This window comes from Pan troglodytes, chromosome 8 (assembly GCF_028858775.2).
Source record: "Pan troglodytes isolate AG18354 chromosome 8, NHGRI_mPanTro3-v2.0_pri, whole genome shotgun sequence".
Classification (NCBI taxonomy): domain Eukaryota; kingdom Metazoa; phylum Chordata; class Mammalia; order Primates; family Hominidae; genus Pan; species Pan troglodytes.
Genome location: NC_072406.2, coordinates 138,126,624 through 138,151,558, shown reverse-complemented (window position 1 = coordinate 138,151,558; position 24,935 = coordinate 138,126,624). Strand labels below are relative to the sequence as shown.

At 42.0% G+C, this 24,935-nt stretch overlaps 2 protein-coding genes across 2 annotated transcripts in view; one reads left to right on the top strand and one right to left on the bottom strand.

The window, feature by feature from the left end:
* Positions 1–24,935, bottom strand: part of FANK1 (fibronectin type III and ankyrin repeat domains 1) — a 169,126-nt gene that overhangs the window by 9,186 nt on the left and 135,005 nt on the right. The gene's annotated exons all lie outside the window — the stretch shown is intronic.
* Positions 1–24,935, top strand: part of ADAM12 (ADAM metallopeptidase domain 12) — a 374,324-nt gene that overhangs the window by 343,538 nt on the left and 5,851 nt on the right. Inside the window, exons 18-22 of the mRNA XM_016919590.3 lie at positions 9–117; positions 3,714–3,849; positions 4,788–4,896; positions 6,833–7,012; positions 23,258–23,388. Coding sequence (XP_016775079.3) covers positions 9–117; positions 3,714–3,849; positions 4,788–4,896; positions 6,833–7,012; positions 23,258–23,388 — 665 coding nt within the window. The remainder of the gene's footprint in view (positions 1–8; positions 118–3,713; positions 3,850–4,787; positions 4,897–6,832; positions 7,013–23,257; positions 23,389–24,935) is intronic.

The window sequence follows — 24,935 nt, the reverse complement described above, 5'->3', positions numbered from 1 at the left end:
CCTGAAAGGTGTGCAACAACAGGAAGAACTGCCACTGCGAGGCCCACTGGGCACCTCCCTTCTGTGACAAGTTTGGCTTTGGAGGAAGCACAGACAGCGGCCCCATCCGGCAAGCAGGTCAGTGAAGCCCCTGCATCCCGGTGGGAGGAGGCTGAGCACCTGGGGGCGGGTGGGCTCGCCAGCTGTCAGCGTGGGTGCAGGTAGAGCCAACAAGAAACCCAGTGGGGACCCCACATGGGTCTACACAGCCTAGGGTCTCCCGCAGTTTCCAGATGCCCCTCTCATCCCTGCCCGATCTTCTCTGAGGCTCCTTGCTCTCTGCTTTGACTGAGTGGCTGAGTTTGCCAGTTCCTTAGCCTGCGACACTTTTCTTAACTAAGGTCATTTCTGTAGCGAACTGCTGAATGGGTATGAATTTCATCACTGTATCAAAGTACTTTGTAAAGGCCGACATCTGTGTGGTAGGGTGACAAGGTGTGAAGTTTAATGCCTTTTAAAAATCTTACTGGAAAGACACCCACCTCTTAGTAAAGGTGACAGTCACGGCAGCAGTGGGAGTCACTGCAACAGCTTCTGCATATGGAATGATGTGTGCAGGTGCTGTGTGGTGCATTTTATGCCCGCGATGTCATCCCCTCCTTATACAACTCTGAAGAAGGTGGTATGATTCTTTTCTCACATACCTAGGACCTGAGGCTCAGGGAAGTTAAGTATTTTGCCTAATGTGATCTCGCTAAGATTTACACACAGGTCTGCCCGTCCCCCAAGAAGCTCTTAGTAGCAGCTGTGCTTGAAATCGTGGCCATTTCTCCTCGGATGACCTTTAGAAATGGTTTACTGGTGCGGTGCTGTTTTCTCTGAGTTCTTATTGGGCAATTCAGGGGCAAGTCTAAATGATGCCTCTTTTCGAGGGAAAGAAGCAAGGCAGGAAGCTGCAGAGTCCAACAGGGAGCGCGGCCAGGGCCAGGAGCCCGTGGGATCGCAGGAGCATGCGTCTACTGCCTCACTGACACTCATCTGAGCCCTCCCATGACATGGAGACCGTGACCAGTGCTGCTGCAGAGGAGGTCACGCGTCCCCAAGGCCTCCTGTGACTGGCAGCATTGACTCTGTGGCTTTGCCATCGTTTCCATGACAACAGACACAACACAGTTCTCGGGGCTCAGGAGGGGAAGTCCAGCCTACCAGGCACGTCTGCAGAAACAGTGCAAGGAAGGGCAGCGAGTTCCTGGTTGAGCTTCTCCTAAAACATGGACATGCTAAAACATGGATATGCTTCAGTGCTACTCCTGAGAGAGTAGCAGGTTACCACTCTAGCAGGCCCCAGCCCTGCAGCAAGGAGGAAGAGGACTCAAAAGTCTGGCCTTTCACTGAGCCTCCACAGCAGTGGGGGAGAAGCAAGGGTTGGGCCCAGTGTCCCCTTTCCCCAATGATACCTCAGCCTTGGCAGCCCTGATGACTGGTCTCTGGCTGCAACTTAATGCTCTGATATGGCTTTTAGCATTTATTATATGAAAATAGCAGGGTTTTAGTTTTTAATTTATCAGAGACCCTGCCACCCATTCCATCTCCATCCAAGCAAACTGAATGACATTGAAACAAACTGGAGAAGAAGGTAGGAGAAAGGGCAGTGAACTCTGGCTCTTTGCTGTGGACATGCGTGACCAGCAGTACTCAGGTTTGAGGGTTTGCAAAAAGCCAGGGAACCCACAGAGTCACCAACCCTTCATTTAACAAGAATGTTAAAAAGTGAAAACAATGTAAGAGCCTAACTCCATCCCCCATGGCCATTACTGCATAAAATAGAGTGCATTTGAAATACCGCTGCCTCCACCCTGTTCACACATATATAAAATCAAGGCAGGCCATGAGCAAGCATGGCTCACTGCTCCCTGGCCTGGCCATGGCTCAGAGGCTCATTAAACAAGTACTTGTGTGTCTGCCACACACCAGCCACTCTCCTGGGTCCTGGAGAGACATTAAGCAAGAATGACATGGCATAAGTGAGGGGTATGACTGCAGGGAGAGAGGGCATCATGGGAGGGGAGCAACCACCACAGAGCGGCAGGGGGTTGTCAGGAAGGCTCCTGGGGACCCTGCATCTGTTGAGGTCTGAAGGGGGCGAGGGAAACATGCATTCTGAAGCCGAGATAGCTGGCTGTGCGAAGATCTAGAGGAGTGTGGACTGGCCTGGGCCAACAGGAGGGGACACAGGACACGGTGCTCGTGCTGGTCCTGGGGAAGAGGGAAATGGAGTCAGTCACTGCCCGGGCCTCTGGCTTGAGCAACCCTGGGGAGTTCAGCAGGTTCAGTGTGGGGGCCCTGTAAATGTTCAGTTTCATAGATTGATGTATTGAAGATTTATGGATTCACTTTATGGAACTAGAAATTATAGTTCAAGATTTTTGCTGTTCACTTTTTAAATTAACTTTAACTTTGTTATGAGACACCAGAACTCTAGCTAGAGCCCCCTGTGATCACTGCTAAGGGTCTGAAAAGAGTGACATTTTGGCCAGGAAACCAGAAGCAATGCTTTTCCAGTAACACCAACAAGTAAGTCAAGACTGTCATCTGTTGGCTGTCTTGCTTAGGCTAAGACACATCCCTGATAGGCCTTGTTAGTGGGGGATGGGGTCCAGAAACCAAGAAGGTGTGAAAGACATTCTTTCCCTGGAGTAGGAGCTGCTGCTGCAGTGGTCCACAGCCAGCTGAGGGTCCAGGTGGGAGGCAGGGCCGAGGAGAGCCCAGGTAACTGCATCACGGCAATCACCAGCAGCCGGAAAGGACTGTTGCACACTTACCTGATGTGAAGTACACCCTGATCCTTGCTGATGGGAAGACAAATGAATCAAGATCCCTGTCCTCTAAAAATTCACTGTCCAGTTGAAATCACAGGTAGACCTCCTGTAAGTCTGAGCATTTAGAGTCCTTCCCAGACAGCCGCTGACCATAGCTACTGTAAGAAACCAGTCTGATGGTTTGATTTTTTTCCTTCCTTTCCCTACCCTTGAGGAGGCTCTTAACTGTATTAAACAAAATGGCAGCAGGTCATAGAAAAGAAGATGTTTTCATAGAGAAAATAGTTTCCTCCCAGGAAAAGGGTTTCCCCCACAAAGGCTGTGTTTTTAAGTCCCCAACAAAACAAAGCAAAACCCATGGGTGTTTCATTTATGAGTTTTCTTTCTCTTTTTTCACTATCTACTTTGAGATGTCCAGCAAGAAAGCAATTCATTTTTTAAAAACATGAAAAAAGATAAAGCAGAACCCAACTACAGAATGTACAGAATGAGTAAAGAAAAGCACTTTGGAGTGGCAAATCTGTGCTGGGGACTGGAAACATTTGAGCCTGGGGATGGCTGTGATTCCGGTGAGGTTTCAGTGATGGCTCCCTGCTACCTTCTGTGGCTACCATGGTCCACTGTGCCGTTGTCATGCCTCAGGGAACCTGCGTGGTCCAGGCCATCACCCCACCTACCCGACTATATATTCCTGTTTAGCAAGTTCTAGAGTTGTCAGAAATGAATGATGGTAACATAGATTGAACCTCAAACATGGCATCTGAAGTAAGACAGTTTATTAGTACATCACTCACGGGTGTACTCTCTTCATTTCTGTTGCTTCAGAGTTCACTTTGCCATAAATGTCACAACTTGATACCTCCCATATTTCATTGTAACTGCCTCCTTCTGTGAGCCCCATGTGTTTTGTTTCAGATAACCAAGGTTTAACCATAGGAATTCTGGTGACCATCCTGTGTCTTCTTGCTGCCGGATTTGTGGTTTATCTCAAAAGGAAGACCTTGATACGACTGCTGTTTACAAATAAGAAGACCACCATTGAAAAACTAAGGTACCCTGGGTTTAGCTTGTCATCTGTTCTAGAAATGGTGGCTCAGAGGCTGGGCACGGTGGCTCAAGCCTGTAATCCCAGCACTTTGGGAGGCCGAGGCGGGCGGATCACGAGGTCAGGAGATCGAGACCACGGTGAAACCCCGTCTCTACTAAAAATACAAAAAATCAGCTGGGCGCGGTGGCGGGTGCCTGTAGTCCCATCTACTCAGGAGGCTGAGGCACGAGAATGGCGTGAACCCGGGAGGCGGAGCTTGCAGTGAGTCGCAATCACTCCACTGCACTCCAGCCTGGGCGAGAGAGCAAGACTCCATCTCAAAAAAAAAAAAAAAAAAAGAAATGGTGGCTCAGAAAATGTACAGCAAACTGCTTCTCACTTCATTTTTTTAACAAAGGTCAGATTTTCTGGATCATAAACCTGGGACTTGGTTCTTTTTTGTGGGGTTTCTTGTTTTAAATTTCTGCCAGATCAGCTGCCTCCTTTACTTCCCTTCAAACAACAATGTGCTGCTTATTACATAAGCTAGCAGGGTGTCAGGAAATTCCACTGATGTGTTTTCTCCCACCCTTATATTAGTAATTTTTATACAACATGGAGACATTGAAATATTTTCATCAGATGGGGTAGCTTTTGATCCAAATATATTCAAAGACATTATCGCTGAAATGCCAGCTTCATACAAATCATCTTCCAGGTGTCACTACACTGCATTTCTATGGAGCGTAAGAACTAATTTGACAAAATAGAGGTTTTGAGGGAAAAACCAGTATTTATTTTTTAATCTCCTAAGAGTGTTATTAGGTAATTTTTCCCTTGCATGTTTAGCACACTGAGTTAAGTAAACTATCTTTTGAGTGCCACTATGAGCAAAGTGTAAAAAGTCAAGTCAGTGAGAAGGGGAAACACGCTTGGTCAGCAGGTATGGGATTCTGTTGCAGGTGTGTGCGCCCTTCCCGGCCACCCCGTGGCTTCCAACCCTGTCAGGCTCACCTCGGCCACCTTGGAAAAGGCCTGATGAGGAAGCCGCCAGATTCCTACCCACCGAAGGTGAGTCTTGAGTAGATGGGAGTGCTCAGGGCACACGTGCAGACATGAGGTTTTCAATACAAGACTGAATAAGAATGGGATCCTAGAGGCGCTGCCTGTGAAATGCTGAGTCAGCCTCACTAGGTCAACAGGCTCTGAGGGAGGGTCTCTGTGATCTGGGGCCAGAGGGAGGCCCCACGGTGCCCCCATGGAAGCCCACCTAGATCCTGTTGGCGCAGTCAGTGTCCCCTGCATGATATGGTGCAGCATAGTGTGAGCTGTGATCCCTTCAGTCACCCAGACCAGCCACATTTCTGGGGCCCCACTGGGTCTGCAGCCCAAGCTGGCTCCTGACACCAGCCCCCAATGCCAGCCCCACCATGGTTTCCAAATGCCACCACCTGGCTTTAGGTGAGCTGCTTTAGCCCACTGTTACTCTTAAAATATTTTTCAAAAGTTACATGGAGCTCTCAGAATTGACCATTTTGCTCCAGCCCTGAGCTGAGGAAGCCCTGTCCACCCTGTGGTTTCAGAGAACTGGATCCTTAACCCAGTGGTTTCAGAGAACTGGATCCTTAACCCAGAGTACCTCACGGCTCCCTGCTGTCTCTTAACCCTCTTGCTACCCTCGTGAATTACAGCTAGAGTTCATTCTAATAGTTTTTCCCCACCGAGTTTTTCTGATGTACCCACAAGAATTCTTGAATATTGAACTTAGTCAACAAGAGTCCAAATTATAACAGTGAACAAGATTGGTGTCAAAAAAAAATAAGTGATTGAAAAATCATTGCTGCATATGCAATAGGCAATAAACTGTTTTAACTCCCTTGATCCAAAAAATGCAAAGGGTGGGGCTCCAAGGAGGAGGCTGCCATTCCCAATAAGCTTTACCCCTGCTCGTCCCCAAAGGTGGAACCATAAGCGAGAACGGCTTTGTGTGGTAGCCAAAAGCACATCTTCATTTTCGTAAAAAAGAAAAATGCAGCTCTATTAAAAAAAAAAGCACAGCCTTATTTTTGAGAGCCCCAAACTAGAAACGATCCAAATATCCGTCAACCAGTAAAAGGATAAACAATGGTATATTTGCACAATGGAATGAACCATTGATGTATACAACATTGAGGATGAATCTCTAGATAATTATTCTGAGTAAAAGAAGAAAAGCCAGAGTACATACTCTGTGATCCCACTTATATACAATTCTGACAAATGCAAACTGATAGTGACAGAAAGCAGACTGATGATTGGAGGGAGAGGGAAGGGAGAAGAATAACAAGAAAACTCTTTGGGGTGATGGATGCATTCATTTGTCCACTTGTTTGTTGTGAGGGTTTCATGGGTGTAAACATGTCAAAAATGACCAAGTTGTATACTTTATGTCAACTATACCTCAATTAAGCTGTTTTTAGAAAGAGAGGAAGGAAGGGGTAGAAGCCTGAGGTATAAGGGTCCCTGCAGCACCTGTTCTAAGAACAAGGGTTACCATATGGGAGAATGTCTCCAACTCCAAGCCCCAACCTCAGCCCCGGCTTCCTGAAGCCGCAACTCTCCTTTCCCCAGTGGTTTTCTCAGTTCTCATTGAGCCTTGAACACATTAAACTGTATCTTATTTTCACATCTCTTTTGTAACTTCCCTAAGATCTCGGTCCGTGTCTTTATACTTGGTACTTTTTCAAGGGCTTTGCACCTATTTGTTAAACAGTTTTTTAAAATCTAAACAAAAATCGATCCTTCTATTCCAGATTTGGCGGGGTGGAGGCAGGTGATGCTTCTGTTTGAATTTTGAAGTTTAAATAAATACAAAAATAATTCCCCTCTTGTGTACATCCTTGATTTCTTTCCTTTACCCCACCTTGGCCTTCAGCTATAACAGATGAGTTAGCACTGCTTTTTCCTTAAGGAATTACTGATATTTTTGAAACCCGCTATAGCATGGCTTTTTACTTTGACTGTACAGGACAATCCCAGGAGATTGCTGCAGTGTCAGAATGTTGACAGCAGCAGACCCCTCAACGGCCTGAATGTCCCTCAGCCCCAGTCAACTCAGCGAGTGCTTCCTCCCCTCCACCGGGCTCCACGTGCACCTAGCGTCCCTGCCAGACCCCTGCCAGCCAACCCTGCACTTAGGCAGGCCCAGGTATGCTTTCAGTACTAATATGATAGGATGTAGTTCAAATCCAGATTCTGCTACTTGTTAATGTGTGAGCTAAGTTGCTTAACTTCTCGGTGCCTCTGTAAAATGGAGATAATTCAGCTACTCAGATGGTTAAATGAGATAATCCACATAAAGCAGTTAGTTTGGTGCCTGGAGTATAATAATAAGAGTGTCATATATTTTAATTTACTAGTTATAATTTTTTAAGTATTTGAATAGTTAGACCACTCATGCAACTAAACGATGACACTATTGAGAATAGCAGAGGGACTAGTAATAATTAGGCCTGGACAGTAAAATAGAGACAGGCAATCTAAGACAGATGGTCACCTAAGAAGCATCAGTTATACTCTCTCATCATTTTATTTCAAAATTATTTACAAGAATTATACCACCTATATACAGAGTGTCTCCGTACCAAACTTAGCACTGTATTGTTTGTTTATATCATCTCATTTTTATGCTGTTTTTGGAAGTAACCATTTCTGTTTGCTGCAATAACGAATGATATTTCACAATAGAAAACTTGAAGGGAGGAGAAAACAAGCAAATAAGTAGGAGATAATCACTGGTAATTTTTCACTGCTATTAATATTTTTTGTTTATAATTGTGTATTTTAACATAATTTATTTGTACACAGTTTTATATACTGCTTTGTTTTGCCTTAAAAATTAGTCCCATTTACAATGGCATTAAAAATCCTATTTAATAATAACACTATACTTGAATATAAATGTTTAAGTACTTGCAAATTATTGGGCATGTTTTGATGTATCATTTTTTGCTGTTAGAAAGTTCTAGACAGGTAAATCTTGGGACCTCTTTATTCCCCTAGGAGAGATTCTTAAAAGTAAAATATTGGGTTGAAAGATTGTATGACCATTTTAAGCCTCATAATATAAAAATATTTTTTCAGAACTCATATACATTTGCGTTCCCACATTATTATTGTCTTTCTCACCATGACTTTGCTAACACTAAATTTTAACTTTTACCAGTTTGATAAATACAACAAAATATCTCAATTTGTTGCTGTCTAGTAGTTCTGTCAGTTACCAAGAGGAGATGTTGGACTTTTCCACTATAATTGTGTCTCCTTTGAGTTCATCAGTTTTTGCTTCATGTATTTTGAAGCTCTGTTGTTTGTGATACACACAATTAGGATTGTTGTGTCATCTTAGTAAAGTGACCCCTTTATCATTATGTCATGTCTCTGTTTAGCTCTGGTAATCTTTGTTCTAAAATCTACTTTACCTGATATTATTATATCCACTCCAGTTTTATTTTGATTAGTATTAGTGTTGTCTTTTTGCAATCATGAATGATATTTCACAATAGGAAACATCATTCATGATTGCAGCAAACAGAAATGGTTACTTCTAAAAACAGCATGAAAAGCAAAGTATGAATTTTTCCATCCTTTTAACATACCTATGGAATTACATTTGAAAAGCGTTTCTTGTAGACAGCATATAGATTTTTTCATCCATTTAGCCAGTCACTATCTTTTAATAGGTGTGTTTAGAACATTCATATTTAATGCAATTGTTGATATGTTTGGATTTAAGTCTACCATGTTAATATTATTCTGTTTGTTCTCTCTGGTTTTTGTTTCATTGTGCTTTTTCTGTGTTCCTGTAGATTAGTATTCCATATTGATTTAGCTGCATTTATGTTTTTGAGTATATATCTTTGTATTTTTTTTGTATGATTACACTAGGGCAGTTTCTCAACCTCAGCATTTTGACATATTGTACTGAATACTCTGTTATGTGGGGTTTTCCTGTGCATTGTAGAATGTTTAGCAGCATCCATGGCCTCTATCAACTAGATGGAAGTAACATGTGTAATTATGTTTCCAAACATTGCCAAAATGTCCTCTGAAAGGCATAACCTCCCTTGATTGAAAACCACTGCTCTGAAGATTACAGTATATATGTACTTACTTTATCACAGTCTACTAGTCAATATTTCTTCACTTTAAGTAGAATACAGAAACTATCACCTTTTAGGTCGCTTTTCCTCTTCCTTTTATAATACAGATGTCTTAAATATTACCTTTATGTGTACTGAGAGTCACTGCAGATGTTGTAATTTTGCTTTCAGCCAAACATAATCTTTAAAACTTAACTTTGCTTATTATTTTCTGTCTGAAAAACTTTCTTTAGCCATTTTTTAAAGCAAATCTGTAGGTGACAAATTCTCTTCATTTTCCTTTATCTGAGAATGTATTTATTCCTAGAGGATAGTTTTGCTGGATATAGAATTCTGCATTGACTGTTTTCTCCATTCAGTACTTAAAAAATGTTGTTCCCCTTCCTTCTGGACTCCATGGTGATGAGAAATCCACTAAAAGTTCTACCCATAGTCTCTGTTCCAGGGAAGGGATGTGGCATGTTATTGCAAGAAGTGATAGAAAGTAGAGATCTGCCAGTCTCTAGGCTATGATGCCTGGTGAGGAGCAGGAGGGAGGCATGGCTTTTTCCAAGTGTTGAGCTGGAGTAAGGTCAGGTATGGTCAAAACACTTCTGTATTTCTGGACTGCTCTTTCTCTAGTCTTTTGGCTCGAGATAGCAGGCTTTTCCAGTTGTGGGCCTATCCAGAGCCCAGGCCAAGATATATAAAAGAACACACACACACACAAACACACCATTGGGTAGTTCCTTGAGTTCTGAGATCCCTAGCCAGCATACTTTATGTCCAGACCTCATTTCTCCTTGTATTTTTTTGATTACTGGTACACTTGAACTACTTTTTATGTATCCATTAGCCAATGGTATGCTGGCAAACTGGCCCTTTTAAAAAAAAATTCTGATTTACAGCTGATTTCTCTGGTATAAAACTTCCCATTGTGGCCAGTTTCAAGCTACTAATGTGACATTACTGAATGAGGAGTAGGGAACTGGCAGTTATGAGCCAGTACCAGCCAGCTCAAGCATACCACTGCTGTTCACTGTATTTGTTCTGTGACTTGTCTTTTCCTATCCTTTGCCTATTTATTTCTGTTTGAGAGGTAGAGGTTTTCTTCTTGGTTTATAAGTTTCTTTTAAAAATATTTTAATGTAATTTTAGTTATGATTTTTTGGCATAAGAATAATTCTGGTTTTGAATATTGAATTTTTCTTTTGTGAATTTTCCCATTCCTTTCATGCTTGCAAAGTCCACTCCCATTTCATTATTAGGGAAAGTCCATATATAATTTCTTCTGTTTATTGATAGTTCTTTTACATTTGTTTTTCTAATTTGTTTTAGATTTGCAGTCATGGAAGGTGGTGAGCATGCCCTAAACTTTTCTGGTGCGTGGACTTGAGAATCTGACAGAAGCTATGAACTCATAAAATGCACCAATATTAGTATTTTGTGTGCACATTTCAGGTAGCCAAAGAGCAGAGAAGCTCCTTTCCCATGTACCCCTCATCCTGAACTTTATTTCTTTTAAGCAACTCACCTGTGTACCATGTCAAACTGGGGTTAACAGACCATGTTATCAGAGGAAGGTATTCCTACTGCTGGTGTTTTTTTCTCCACCAGCAGGGACTCTTGTAAGATTTCCTTTAAAGCAGGCCCGAAAAAGTCCTTCATTCTGTTTTATGAAACTAAGGAAATGTTACCCTTTAAACATCAGTCACTGAAAAATCCACATTTCTCACTCCAGGCTGGTGTCTGTCTGGAACTTTTCTAAGACATATGATATAGATTAAGTGTGTGATTTCTCTCCCATCACACATAGGGAACGGGAATTAATTCCATGCAGGTGTGGAGAATATTTGGAGGTGACTCGTTTGGCAGCACAAATTGAATCCACTGACATTTTGTACTTTGGGGTTCCTCATGCCCTGCCCAGGACAACGTGACACACAGCTAATCCTGCTTCATTTGTCCCAATGTACTAAGCATTCCAGAAGAAAACACTACCACAAACACCATCTTGGTCCACCTCACATTTAAACTGTAAGCTAGGTCTTTATAGAAACCATTTCATTTTCTATAAATGTTCTGTTTGACTTATAAATGAAGGAGAGCAGAATGAATGTACCCTCTTGTCCACAAACATACCTTTGCAATGTACCACTTCCTTCATGGTAAAAGGACCCTTGGAATTCAAGCTTCTCATCCTAACTCCCCAGTCTTGATCAAGGAAACAAACTTTTTTCATCCCATCAGTTATATTAGAGGAAAAATAATTCAGTGTATTCATCTAGCTGTTCACTGCATCTTAAAGAAGGCTCTATGCATTTTCTGCAGAGGTGGAGATCTGAAGTTCAGTGATGCTGTCAAAACACAACATTTCTCCTAATCAACAACCTTTATCTGTCTGTATTATATGCAACATATAATATTTTATAACACAAGACTCACCAGTCTGGCACAGTCTCATCTAAGAAAAGGCTACTTTGTTTAAGTTGCCATGGGAAGACGGTGGCAGCTATTACAAGGAAGTCCAAATTCCTCTTCCTCCTCAAACCCTTATAAAAGGTGATGAATGATGAGCTGGGGCTGTTACTGGTAAACAGCAGCTACTCCTTCAAATGCCTGGTCAGGATGCAGATGTGAGCAAAGCCAATTAATTTAAGCCACGATTGTAGATCAATCAGGTGCTGGCCAGTTCAGAGGTTAAGTCCAAACTTTCAAACTGTTCAACAAAATGAATTTGGCTCCGAATGGATAAGGGCATGTGCCCTTCCGGACCTTTGTGGGTGTCTGATATTGAAACCTGCACTTGCAGAGCCTAGAAATCTGGGGATTAGGTCCTTGCTCATCAGAAATGCCAATTTGTAATGAGAAAAAGAAGACCCATTTGTTAGTATGTTCTCCTAAAGAAGATGAAATACAAGAAAACTGAGTTTTATGAGAGCTTCTGTTGCTACACACAAAGCACAGGCTAATAACTGGTAAAGGTGCTGGTGAGTGTCCTTCTGTGCCCTTTCCCTGCATTCCAGATCTCACCCTCCCCTAAGACCTCTCCACAGTCCTCCCTCCAGGACCTCTGATCACCTGCTGCCGTAGCCTGGAGTTACCAGTATGCCAGCTCTGCCCTACTTCTGAAGGCATAGACTGATCCCAGGCACACCTAAGTCCAGCTCCTCGAACATAATAGATGTGTAGGAAATATGCTGAATTGATGTGGACTTAAAATAGTAAAAAATCAGTTGTCACAGTGTCATTCTCCATGGCGCCATCACACTCAGTTATGGATTAATGACAATGAGTCCATTCCCCCTGTAAATCTAAAACACAGCTACCAAGGTCTTGGACTCTCCCTGCCACCTACCCAATACTTGCAGAAACTTTAGCTGAACTTTCTTTGGCATCATATACTAATTATTCATCAGACACAAACATCAAATGTCTTTAAGGGTATCAGTTATCCACGGAAGCATGATCTCTCCCTGAAGGGAACTTCTCAGAACACGTTTTCAAGGGAAGTTGTTCACGTGATTACAGTGTTCAAAGGGGTATTTGTTCCCCACTTATTTGTTACTATAAACATGAAAATTACATAAAAAGCAGATGCCTGATATTTTAGCCTTTACATTTGCTAATAGGTAATATAGGCCTATAATTAAAAATCTCAACAGTATAAAGGGTCATTTGGAAAACAGTCTCCTTCACACCTGTCACCAGTCTCCCTTCCCAGAAGCAATCGTCACTGTTACTAGGCTTTTATAAAACGCAATTTGGAATACAATGAAAAGTCTCAGCTCTACCCCCGACCCACCTCTCTGCTAGGAGAGATTATGGAAATTTTCAAACACTCAAAATTGGAGAGAAGAGTACAGTGAAACCCTATCTACCCATCACTCAACTTCAGCAACCGTCAACTTGCTGTCACTCATCTTACATCCTTGTTTTGAATTCAAATGGCAACACATTATGTACTTTCTTCTACTTTGGTTATTCCTTATTAGTTTTATACATCTGCTTCATTCTTTTCACTGGCTACATCGTTATTTGTGAAGCTATACCATGACTTCTTTAACCTGTCCCTTCCAGATTTCCAGATGGGTTGTTTTCAATCATTTGCTATGTCACACAGGCATAATCTTGCCCAAGATGGATAAATTCCTGAAAGCACAATTGCTGTGCAAAAGTCATATGCATTTAGAAATTTGATAGATTGAGTGAAGCTGCCTTTAAAGGAGTTGTTTCAGCTATTCTATTATCCAGCTCCTCACCAACACAGTGTGTTCGGAGGTTTTTCATCTCTTTGCCAATCGATAGGTTAAAAACAGTGGTCTCCATGTTTTTCTTTATAGGAAATACTTCATAGTGAGATGAAACACCTTTTCACAGGTTTAAGATTTTCTTTTTCATGAACTGCCTTTTCATCTTTGCCATTTTTAAAATTTAAGATCGGGGTACATGTGCAGGATGTGCAGGTTTGTTACATAGGTAAACATGTGCCACGGTGGTTTGCTGCACAGATCTCATCACCCAGGTATTAAGCTGGGCATCCATTAGCTATTCGTCCTGATGCTCTCCTCCTCCCCCTGCCCCATTGTGTCCATGTGTTCTCATCATTCAGCTCCCACTTAATAAGTGAAAACATGGGGTATTTGGTTTTCTGTTCCTGCATTAGTTTGCTGAGGATAATGGCCTCCAGCTCCATCCATGTCCCTGCAAAAGACATGATCTCATTCCTTTTTATGGCTGCATAGTATTCCATGGTGTGTATTTACCACATTTTCTTACCCAGTATATCACTGATGGGCACTTAGGTTGATTCCATGTCTTTGCTATTGTGAATAGTGCTGCAGTGAACATATGCATGCGCGTATAATAGAATGATTTCTATTCCTTTGGGTATATACCCAATAATGGGATTCCTGGGTCAAATGGCATCTCTGCTGCTAGGTCTTTGAGGAATCATCACACTGTCTTCCACAATGGTTGAACTAATTTACACTCCCACCAACAGTGTAAAAGCATTCCTTTTGCTCTGCAACCTTTCTAGCATCTATTAACTTTTTAATAATTGCCATTCTGACTGGCATGAGATGGTAGCTCATTGTGGTTTTGATTTGCATTTCTCTAATGATCAGTGATGTTGAGCTTTTTTTCATGTTTGTTGGCTCCATGAATGTCTTCTTTTGAGAAGTGTCTGTTCATGTCTTTTGCCCACTTTTTACTGGTCTTGTTTTCTTGTAATTTTAAATTCCTTATAGATGCTAGCTATTAGATCTTTGTCAGATGGATAGATTGAAAAACTTTCTCCCATTCTGTAGGTTGTTCATTCTGTGTTTCTTTTGCTGCAGACACTCTTTAATTAGATCCCGTTTGTCAATTTTTGCTCTTGACGTCATCATGAAATCTTTTCGCATGCCTATGTCCTCGATGGTATTGCCTAGATTTTCTCCTAAGGTTTTTATAGTTTTGGGTTTTATATGTAAGTCTTTAATCAATCCTGAGTTTATTTTTGTATATGGTGCAAGGAAGGGGTCCAGCTTCAATTTTCTGCATATGGCTATCCAGTTCTTCCAGACTATTTATTAAATAGGGAATCCTTTCCCCATTGCTTTTTCTCAGGTTTGTTGAAGATCAGATGGTTGTAGGCGTGCAGTCTTATTCCTGGGCTCTCTATTTTGTTCCATTGGTCTATGTGTCTGTATCAGTACCATGCCATTTTGGTTACCATAGCTTTGTAGTATAGTTTGAAGTCAGGTAGCATGATGCCTCCAGCTTTGCTCTTTTTGCTTAGGATTGTCTTGGCTATTTGGGCTCTTTTGGGGTTCCATATGAATTTTTAGTTTTTTCTAATTTGGTGAAGAATGTCAATAGTAGTTTGATGGGGATAGCATTGATTCTATTTGGGCAGTATGGCCATTTTCATATTGCTTCTTTCTATCCATAAGCATGGAATGCTTTTCCATTTGTTTATGTCCTCTGATTTCTTTGAGCAGTGGTGTAGTTCTCCTTGAAGAGGTCCTTCATGTCCCTTGTAGCTGCATTCCTAGGTACTTTATTATTTTTGTGGCAATTCTGAATGGGAGTTCATGATTTGGCTGTTGGCTTGCCTGTTGGTGTATAGGAATGCTAGCAATTTTTGCACATTGATTTTATATACTGAGACTTTGTTGAAGTTGCTCAAGAAGGTTTTGGGCTAAGACAATGGGGTTTTCAAGATACAGGATCACGTCATCTGCAAACAAAGTTAGTTTGACTTCCTCTCTTCCTATTTGAATACACTTCCTTTCTCTTGCCTGATTGCCCTTCCCAGAACTTCCAATACTATGTTGACTAGGAGTGGTGAGAGAGGGCATCTTGTGCTGGTTTTCAAGGGGAAAGCTTCCAGCTTTTACTCATTCAGGATATTAGCTGTGGGTTTGTCATAGATGGCTATTATTTTGAGGTATGTTCCTTTAATACCTAGTTTATTGTGAGTTTTTTATATTATGGGGTGAATTTTATTGAAGATCTTTTCTGCATCTATTGAGATAATCATATGGTTTTTGTCTCTAGTTCTGTTTATGTGATGAATCACATTTATTGATTTGCATATCCCAAACCAACCTTGCATCTTGGGACAAAGCCTACTTGATTGTGGTGGATAAGCTTTTTGATGTGCTGCCAGATTGTTTGCCTGTATTTTGTTGAGGATTTTTGCATCAATGTTCATCAAGGATATTGGCCTGAGGTTTTCTTTTATCTCTGCCAGGTGTTGGTACCAGGATGCTGTTGGCCTCACAGAATGAGTTAGAGAGGAGTCTCTTCTTTCCAATTTTTTTGGAATAGTTTCAGTAGAAATGGTACCAGCTCTATTTTCTACCTCTTGTAGAGTTCAGCTGTGAATCTGCCTGGTCCTGGGTTTTGTTTGGTTGGTAGGCTATTTACTACTGCCTCAATTTCAGAACTCATTATTGGCCTATTCAGGGATTCAATTTCTTCCTGGTTCAGTCTCAGAGACTGTATGTGCTCTAGATTTTCTAGTTTATGTGCATAGAGGTGTTTATAGTATTCTCTGATAGTTGTATTTCTGTGGGATCAATGGTGATATCCCCCTTATCATTTCTGATTGTGTCTATTTGATTCTTTATAGTCTAGCTAGTGGTCTATTTTAGTAATTTTTTCAAAAAAACTAGCTCCTGGATTCACTGATTTTTTGAAGGGTTTTTCATGTCTATCTCCTTCAGTTCCACTCTGATCTTGGTTATTTCTTGTCTTTTGCTAGCTTTGGGGTTTGCTCTTGTTTCTCTAGTTCTTTTAGCTGTGATGTTAGGTTGTTAACTTTATCTTTCTAGCTTTTTGATGTGGGCATTTAGTGTTATACCTTTCCCTCTTCTGCTTTAGCTGCTTCTCAGAGATTCTGGTATGTTGGCTCTTTGTTCTCATTAGTTTCAAAGAACTTTTTGATTTCTGCCTTAATTTCATTATTTACCCAAGAGTCATTCAGGAGCAGGTTGTTCAGGTTCCATGGAGTTGTGTGGTTTTGAGTGAATTTCTTAATCTTAAGCTTTAATTTGATTACGCTGTGGTTTGACAGACTGTTATGATTCCAGTTCTTTTGCATTAGCTGAGGAGTGTTTTACTTCTGATTACATGATCAATTTTAGAGTAAGTGCTGTGTAGTAATAAGAATGTAGATTGTTGGTTTTGGGTGGACAGTTCTGTAGATGTATAACAGATCCACTTGCTCCAGAGCTGAGTTCAAGTCCTGAATGTCTGTTGATTTTCTGTCTAATATTGTCAGGTGGGTGTTAAAGTCTGCAGGTCTCTAAGAATTTGCTCTCTGAATCTGGGTGGTATAAGATGCACACATATTTAGGATAGTTAGCTCTTCTTATTGAACTCTTTACCATTATGCAATGCCCTTTTTTTGATCTTTGTTGGTTTAAAGTCTGTTTTGTCAGAAACTAGGATTGCAACCCCTACTTTTTTCTGTTTTCCATTTGCCTGGTAAATTTTCCTCCATCCCTTTGTTTTGAGCCTGTGTGTGTCTTTGCACATGAGATGAGTTTCTTGAAGACAGCACACCAATGGGTCTTTCTTCATTATCTAGATGATATTGGGCCAGATATGAAATTCTGGGTTGGAAAATCTTTAAAGAATGTTGAATATTGGTCCCCAATCTCTTCTAGCTTATTGGGTTTCCACTGGGAGGTCTGCTGTTAGTCTGATAGGCTTTCCTTTGTAGGGGACCTGGTTTTTCTCTCTGGCTGCCCTTAACATTTTTTCTTTCATTTTGACCTTGGAAAATCTGATGATTATGTGTCTTGGGGTTGATCTTCTCATGGAGTATCTTACCTTCTCTGGATTTCCTGAATTTGAATGTTGGCCTGTCTTGCCAGGTAGGGGAAGTTATCCTGGATTATATCCTGAAGTATGTTTTCCATCTTTGTGGGCTTATCTACCTTTGATCTTCGAGGTTGCTGACACCTTTGGATGGGATTTTTGTGGGTCGTTTTCTGTTTAACAGTCTGGCCACTCTTCTGTAAGGCTGCTGCAATTTGCTGGGGGGGGGGGCTCTGTTCTGCCCGTCTCTTTTGGGTACTCCAATCACTTGTAGATTTGGTCTCTCTATATAATCCCGTATTTCTCAAGACCTTCTGTTCATTCCTTTTCATTCTTTTTTCTCTATTCTTGTCTGCCCATCTTATTTCAGAAGGATAGTCTTCAAGCTCTGAGATTTTTTTCCTCTGCTTCATCTATTCTGCTGTTAATACTTGTGATTGTGAAGTTCGTATAGTGTGTTTTTTAGCTCTAACAGGCCAGTTATGTTCCTCTCTAAACTATTTTGGCTGTCAGCTCCTGTATTATCATGATTCCTAGCTTCTTTGAATTGGGTTACCACAAGCTCCTTCAGCTCAGCAAAGTTCTTTATTACCCACCTTCTCAAGCCTACTTCTGTCATGTCAGCCATCTCAGCCCCAGCCCAGTTCTTTGCACTTGCTGGAGAGGTGTTGCCATGATTTGGAGAAAAAGTGGCACTCTGGCTTTTTGAGTTTTCAGTGTTTTTGTGTTGATTCTTTCTCATCTTTGTGGGCTTATCTACCTTTGATCTTTGAGGCTGCTGACCTTTGGATGGGGTTATTGTTTTCTGTTTAACAGTCTGGCCACTCTTCTGTAAGGCTGCTGCAATTTGCTGGGGGTCTGCTCCGGACCCCAGTAGCCTCAGTTTTTCTTGTACCACTTCCCATGGTGGGGGTTCCCTTGGCTCCGTGTCACTCCCAGGTGGGTCATTGCCTCACCCTGCTTTTTTTTGTTGTTCTCCATGTGTCTATTTGTTTCCCGAATCAATCCCATTTAGTGTATAAATAATCAAATTTTATTTTTTTCTAGATGACCACCTAGTAATCCTTAATACCATTTATTTTATTTGTCCTTGATTGGCCTATGTTTTATTAGATTTGTCTGGTTTCTCATTCTCCCCTACCTTCAACCAGCTCAAGGTCTTATATGATCTTCCTCTTGCTACCATTAGATCTTGGAAACATCACTTTAATGTCCCTTCTACAAATGTGAAATAATAGTACTTGCCTTTTGGGACTTTGTTACAGTTACATGAAAATATTATTAAGAACTTTCCTCTAAACATTGCTTTACCCCTTGCTCACTGGTTCCAATTTGTAATGTGTATTTTTTAAATAGTCTATATATTCTCTTCTGTTTTCCTCCTTAGCCCAAAGATTGAAGTTATTTGTTTTTAAAATATTTAAAATATAGAAAAGTAAAAACTAAAATTTACTCACATTTATTCTACATAGAAATAACCAGTTTTACATCTTTCTAGATGTATATGCCTATTTGTTTCAGATATATAATATATAATATCCTTTTTCAAAAGAAGTGAAACATTAAAGTCACTACATTAGCCTCCCTCCAGATACAAGCACTGTCATAAGTTTGCTTATTTAATATTTTGAATATTTTTGTATAAATATGTATCCATGAATATAGTGTTTCGTGTTTTAAACTTTACGTAAGTGGTATCAAACTGTACTTACCTTCATGCAATTTGCACTCATCTATGTTGTACTTTTTTTGCTTCTAGAAGTTCTCTTTGGTTCTAATTCAACTAAGCTAGCTTGTCTTGTACTTCTTTAAACATAGTAAGAAAACTTTTTCCAATAATACCCAAATCTGAAGTCTTTGGATATGTTACTGCTGAAGTTTCTATCACTTCTCACTCCTGGTTCCTTGTTTCCCTGTACGCTTTTTTTTTTTTTTTTTTCCATGAGTTCACTTTTTAAAATTATAGTTCTTCAAGGCCTAGGATGCAGGTGTGTTCTTCCATAAAGGGCTATTTTGCCTCTGCCAGGTGCCTGGAGGCAGTACCAGTTTGAGACCACTTTAAAATGGCTTGGAGCTTATTGAAATACCCAGGTGATGTGATTTCAGCTTCAAGTCCTCAAGGACAATTTGTGGTGACAGGTTTTTCTCCCTCGGTCTGTCCAGCACCAGAAGAATGCTCCTTGTAGTATCCTGGGGATAGATTATAGTATGTATTTACTTCTAGAAGATTCTTAACCTGAGGTCTTGTCTGTAGAGCTCAACTTGAATGGAGAGGAGTCGGGAAAAGAATTCTCTCTCATTAAACTTGGACATTTGGTTTCTGCCCATATGTCTTGACCTTGGTTGGATTTCTGTATTCCTCACTGTGAAAGAGTATCAAAACCCACATTTAGGTTTCCCTAACTTGGCAGATGCCTCCATCTTCAGTTACGACTCCCTCTTCAAGCTGCTGCTTTCACTTAGACTTAAAACATTTGCTGTCTTGTAACTCTTGGTGGTTATCAGAGAAGGGGTAGGGCACAACAACAGAGCCTGCCATGTTACTGGAAATGGAAGACCCGCCTGTCAACTTTGGCGAGTTCCATGATACCTACATTAGGGTTTACGACATTTATATTCTGATCTATAGCCATAATTCCCACAATTGTTTTTAGCTAGAGGTAGACCGAATTTGCACAGTGAAACATATTGATGCCGCCCCAGCCCTGCATGAGCTCGTCAGGGATCTCTGGGGCATCTCTGGCATTTTCCTGTGATGAATTCCAGTCTTCCTGCAGAGATTTCTCTGGATAAGCAGGGCATGTTTACTCTCGTTTACCATGTGAAGTTGATAACAGCTGAGACTTCATGATGCTGGTCAAGGCAAAGTGGTTGTATCTGGATTTAAAATTGTTTTGAAACCTCTAAAAAATGTGAAATATGTGGCTGTTGCCAGAACATGAGCAGAATATAGAAGAATGGAACAGCCCTATTTAATAGCATACCTGGATTTTTCTTCAATATCTGGAAGAAGTTAAGAGGGCATAAAAATGAGGTTTGAATTCTTCATTTCCTTGTTTAAAATGAAAATAGATTTAAAGAAATGTTTATCGTGTGTGAGCAATCTGCTTAGAGTCATTTCTCAGCTCCCTTCAGATGATGCTTGGTGATCACACTGGACTTCTCTGGGAGAGGTTCAGGTTTAGGTTTTGCAAAGGCAGAATGAAAAGCAACACCTAAAAGACAGCATGGCAATTTCATCTCTTCCTCCAGGGTCAAAATGTGCAGCTGGTGCTTCTTGCATCATAGGTCCCACGCCTCCATGCCTAATGTCTAAGGAGTGAAGGCACATCTTCTTGGACTAACCCCCACTGTTCCATGGCCATTCTGTCCCAGTTAAGCCCTGGCAGGAAGCCAGCATCTTACCTAGGCAACATCTTTGCTTGCAACCTGTCTCATGCTTCCATCCAAACCATGTCCTGGCCATGGCTGGAGGAAGCAGATGGTGCCTGCGCTGATCCCCAGGTTGAAGGTCAGACCCTTCAATCAGCATCTCAGTCATTTGGGTTTTCATCACTATGGTGACCATATAATTTATCTTCTAAAGTAGGAGACATGCCTGAGAGAATGTGATTAATAATTAAACAGGACGATAAACATAAATTGGGAACGTCCCAGGCAAACTAGAATGAATGGCTAACCTAACTATCTCCTATGTTTCCATGATAAATCCAAATATATTGTGATACATACCTCACTTTTTCTCCAGCATTGCAATAAAAACCTGACGTTATTCTTTATTGCCAAGACAGCTTAGTCATACTTAGCAGCAAAACTAGTATTGCTAATTATTTCAATTTGATGAGTGCATACATCCATTTTTACATGACACACTAATGTCTTGCTCACAGTTTTCTGTTATCTATAGGAAGGGGAGCTTGATTTGTTACCTCAGTTAATTATCCAAAGTTTGTTGGTAGGGTTATGGTGCTTTTTGGTGGTAAATTCACTCCATTAATAATAGTTGTAATCCAGCAGCAGCTAACACTCATGGGTTATATTGCATGCTAGGCCCTGTGCTAGGTGCCTCAATATCTCATTTAACCCTCACGTCCACCCGGGAGGAAGGGACTATGATCATCCCTGCTCCACCAGTGAGGATACTGTGTGTGTATGTGGAACTGGTTGAGTATATAAACAATCCATGCTCTTGGGCACATTATATGGCCTTTATTCCTAGCTAGGGAATTTTTTCTACTTAAATGTTTCTTTTAATGAAAACTAATGTAGAAATATCACTTCTAAGTCTGTCCCTTGTTCAGGGACTTTTTCCTAGCCCAATGTGTCCGTTGTTCCAACTCAGCTTATCTTCCACACACCTGTGGACACTTGTGATTTACAAACTTCTGTGGTAGCTTCCTTTGCTTAACAAAGATATGTTAAATGGTGATTATATTGTTGCATTCTTTCAGCTGAGCCCCAACTGCTAAATAAATGTAATTTTCATATGATAGGCACTGTGAGAGAAATTCAACTCAAGTGTTTGAAATCATTGTTGAGTGTTGCTAGATATATACTGGGTCCTATGATGGTGAATTGAAGCACTTGGTTATTAGGGGTGTTCTGTCTCCCTGGAGGTTCTAGCACCATTTCCAACAGACATTCTGTGCATTCATGAGTGTTTCCGGGCTTCAAAGACAAGACATGGCACCCACATTCACCTGGGGCCAAGAGCAGAGATGTGTCCAACACTTACTGACTTCTGGACACAGCTCCAATGAACCCCTCTCTCATGGGTATCCACAGGAGGGGCCCCACGAAAAAAAGGGGCATGTGTTCTTACATTTTTTTTTTTTTGAGACAGAGTCTCACTCTGTCACCTAGGCTGGAGTGCAGTGGCACGATCTCAGCTCACTGCAACCTCTGCCTCCCGGGTTCAAGCGATTCTCCTGCCTCAGCCTCCTGCGTAGCCTGGGATTACAGGCATGTGCCACCATACTAGGCTAATTTTTGGTATTTTTAGTAGAGACGGAGTTTCACTATGTTGGCCAGGCTGGTCTCAAACTCCTGACCTCAGGTGATCCGCCCATCTCGGCCTCCCAAAGTGCTGGAGTTACAGGCATGAGCTACCACGCCCCGCCGTTTTTCTTCTATTTCTACTAAACATTTTTAAATTGCAGCATGAAGGAATGCTGATATTAATAACTATTATCTGTGTGCTGGGAACTTCCTATGCATTATTTTCTTTAATCCTCATAACAATGCTGAGATAGGTCTTTTTCCCCACATTTTCCAGAGAAAGAGGTCAAGTGACTTGCACAAGTCCCAAAGCATCATTTTTGGCTAAAACCCAGCGTGGAATAACCCCACCTTCCCTGGCCAGCTCCCTCACACTGGCTTCTGGTCAACACAGCCCTGCCCCTTAGTGTGTTTACAAAGCTTGACTTGCCCCTCAGACCACTGCATCAATTCTCTGAGCTTATGAGAAAGTATCTAGTGGAAGAACTTCAGTGCATTTCGCGGAGCCAGCAGAGCAACATGTGGAACAGCGCCTGCACGTGGCAGACTGAGCACAACCATCCTCACCGTCTCATCCACCCACAGATGAATGAGTCCTGCTATGTGATGTTGGCAAAACTGAAGAAACGAATGTGATGATTGAAAAGATTTTCACCAACTTCTTATTTTAGGGTGAACAGAGAAGTCGCCTAACTAAAAGCACAGTGTCACCTCAGGGTGACACTGACAGAGAAACCCCAACATCAACGCTACCCCAGGGCCCAGGGGCAGTCCAGAAGCCCCATAGTTGAGTGTTTATAACTACGATCCATGGATAAGTCTTAAATGTTACAGAAAATTTTGGCAAGAAGATTAACAGAGGTCAGCCTCCACCCACCTTGTATGGTGAGAGGATGATATTCAGGAAGCAGGGCCTGTGCCAAGTGGCAGGCCCTGCTTCTCAGGGGCCTCTGCTGGCTCCTGGAAAGTGACCCTGCCTAACCCTATGTTTATTGCAGGGGACCTGTAAGCCAAACCCCCCTCAGAAGCCTCTGCCTGCAGATCCTCTGGCCAGAACAACTCGGCTCACTCATGCCTTGGCCAGGACCCCAGGACAACGGGAGACTGGGCTCCGCCTGGCACCCCTCAGGTTTGTGTGACATGCCATGCCCATCTCTTTCTCTCTCAAACTTTTGTGGGACCAACCACGACTAATCCAAGCCAGGACAGGGGTGCAGTGGTCTAGGCCGTGCTTCCTGCCTCTTTCTCTCTCAAACTCTTGTGGGACCAACCACGACTAATCCAAGCCAGGACAGGGGTGCAGTGGTCTAGGCCATGCTTCCTGCTCCCCCTACAACTGGGAATACCGTAAAATAGACATGACAATTACCAGGAAGGAAGCAGTCCACGTGAGCTTATAATCACAGGCATTGGCACACAGTGCCTATCAACAGCCACAGTGGACCTAAGAGAGCAAATCAAGATGTCATAAAACTACAGTACCTCAGAAAGCCAGGCCTGTAAGACACAAAGAAAAAGAGGAGCTACCAAGTAGCATGACAGTATGAAGAATGGACACCTGTGTTAGTCTGTTCTCACATTGCTATAAAGAAATATCAAAGACTGGGTAATTCCTAAAGAAAAGAGGTTCAATTGGCTCACAGTTCTGTAGGTTGTACAGGAAGTATGGCAGCATATGCTTCCGGGGAGGCCTCAGGAAACTTACAATCATGGCGGAAGGGGGAGCCAGCACTTCACATGGCTGGAGCAGGAGAAAGAGAAAAAGGGGAGGTGCCACACACTTTTAAACAACCAGATTTAATGAGAACTCCTATCACTTAGAACCAAGGAGATGGTGCTAAACCATTCATGAAGGATCTAGTCACCTCCCACAAGGCCCCACCTTCAACTTTGGGGATTACAATTTGATATGAGACTGGGGCAGGAACACAGATTCAGACCATCTCAATGCCCACCTCCACAACTCTCAGCAGAATCTGCCCAGTTCCTGAGGTCCTGAGACATTAGTCAGGTTGGAGGCATACAGCTGGAGCAAGGGACATATGGGGAGTAAGGGAAAGCAGCTGCCTGGCAGCAGGACACTGGGAAAACAGGGACAATGGGCAAAAGGAATCACCTTTCACAGCTTATCCTGCTTGGTCCACTAGGAAGGCAGAGACCCCAATCCCAACTTATGCTGGGAGGCTAACCCCATGGTGTAGGGGAGCCAGCTTACCCTGGTTGGTGACAGATAACAAATTTCCAGGAATTTTGCAAGCTAGGTGTTAAACCTAGCCAATATTAAGGATTAAATTATACAAATTTATGATATTTTATATTAGAAACAAAGGTAATAAGTGCTCAAAACTCACTTCACATTTTTCTCCATTTTGCTATAATTGTCTGTGCTCTTGAGATTGCACTCATCCATTATTTCTGTATGGCAGAAAACCTAGGTCATGGTAGCTGCCTGCATCTCTTCCATGTTTAGTGATGTCAGGTGGTAGCTTGAAACCAGCCACAGGGGGAGTATTTACACCATGGACATTGGCAAATACTGCAAATCAGGCTTTCCTGCCCCCAACCCCATGGGCTGTTCAACATTTACCAGCACACAGATGAGTTAAACCCACAGCCAAAGTACTCTTCTGACACACATGCCCTCTTGGCAGGAAGCCTGCTTTGTGAGCTCAAAAG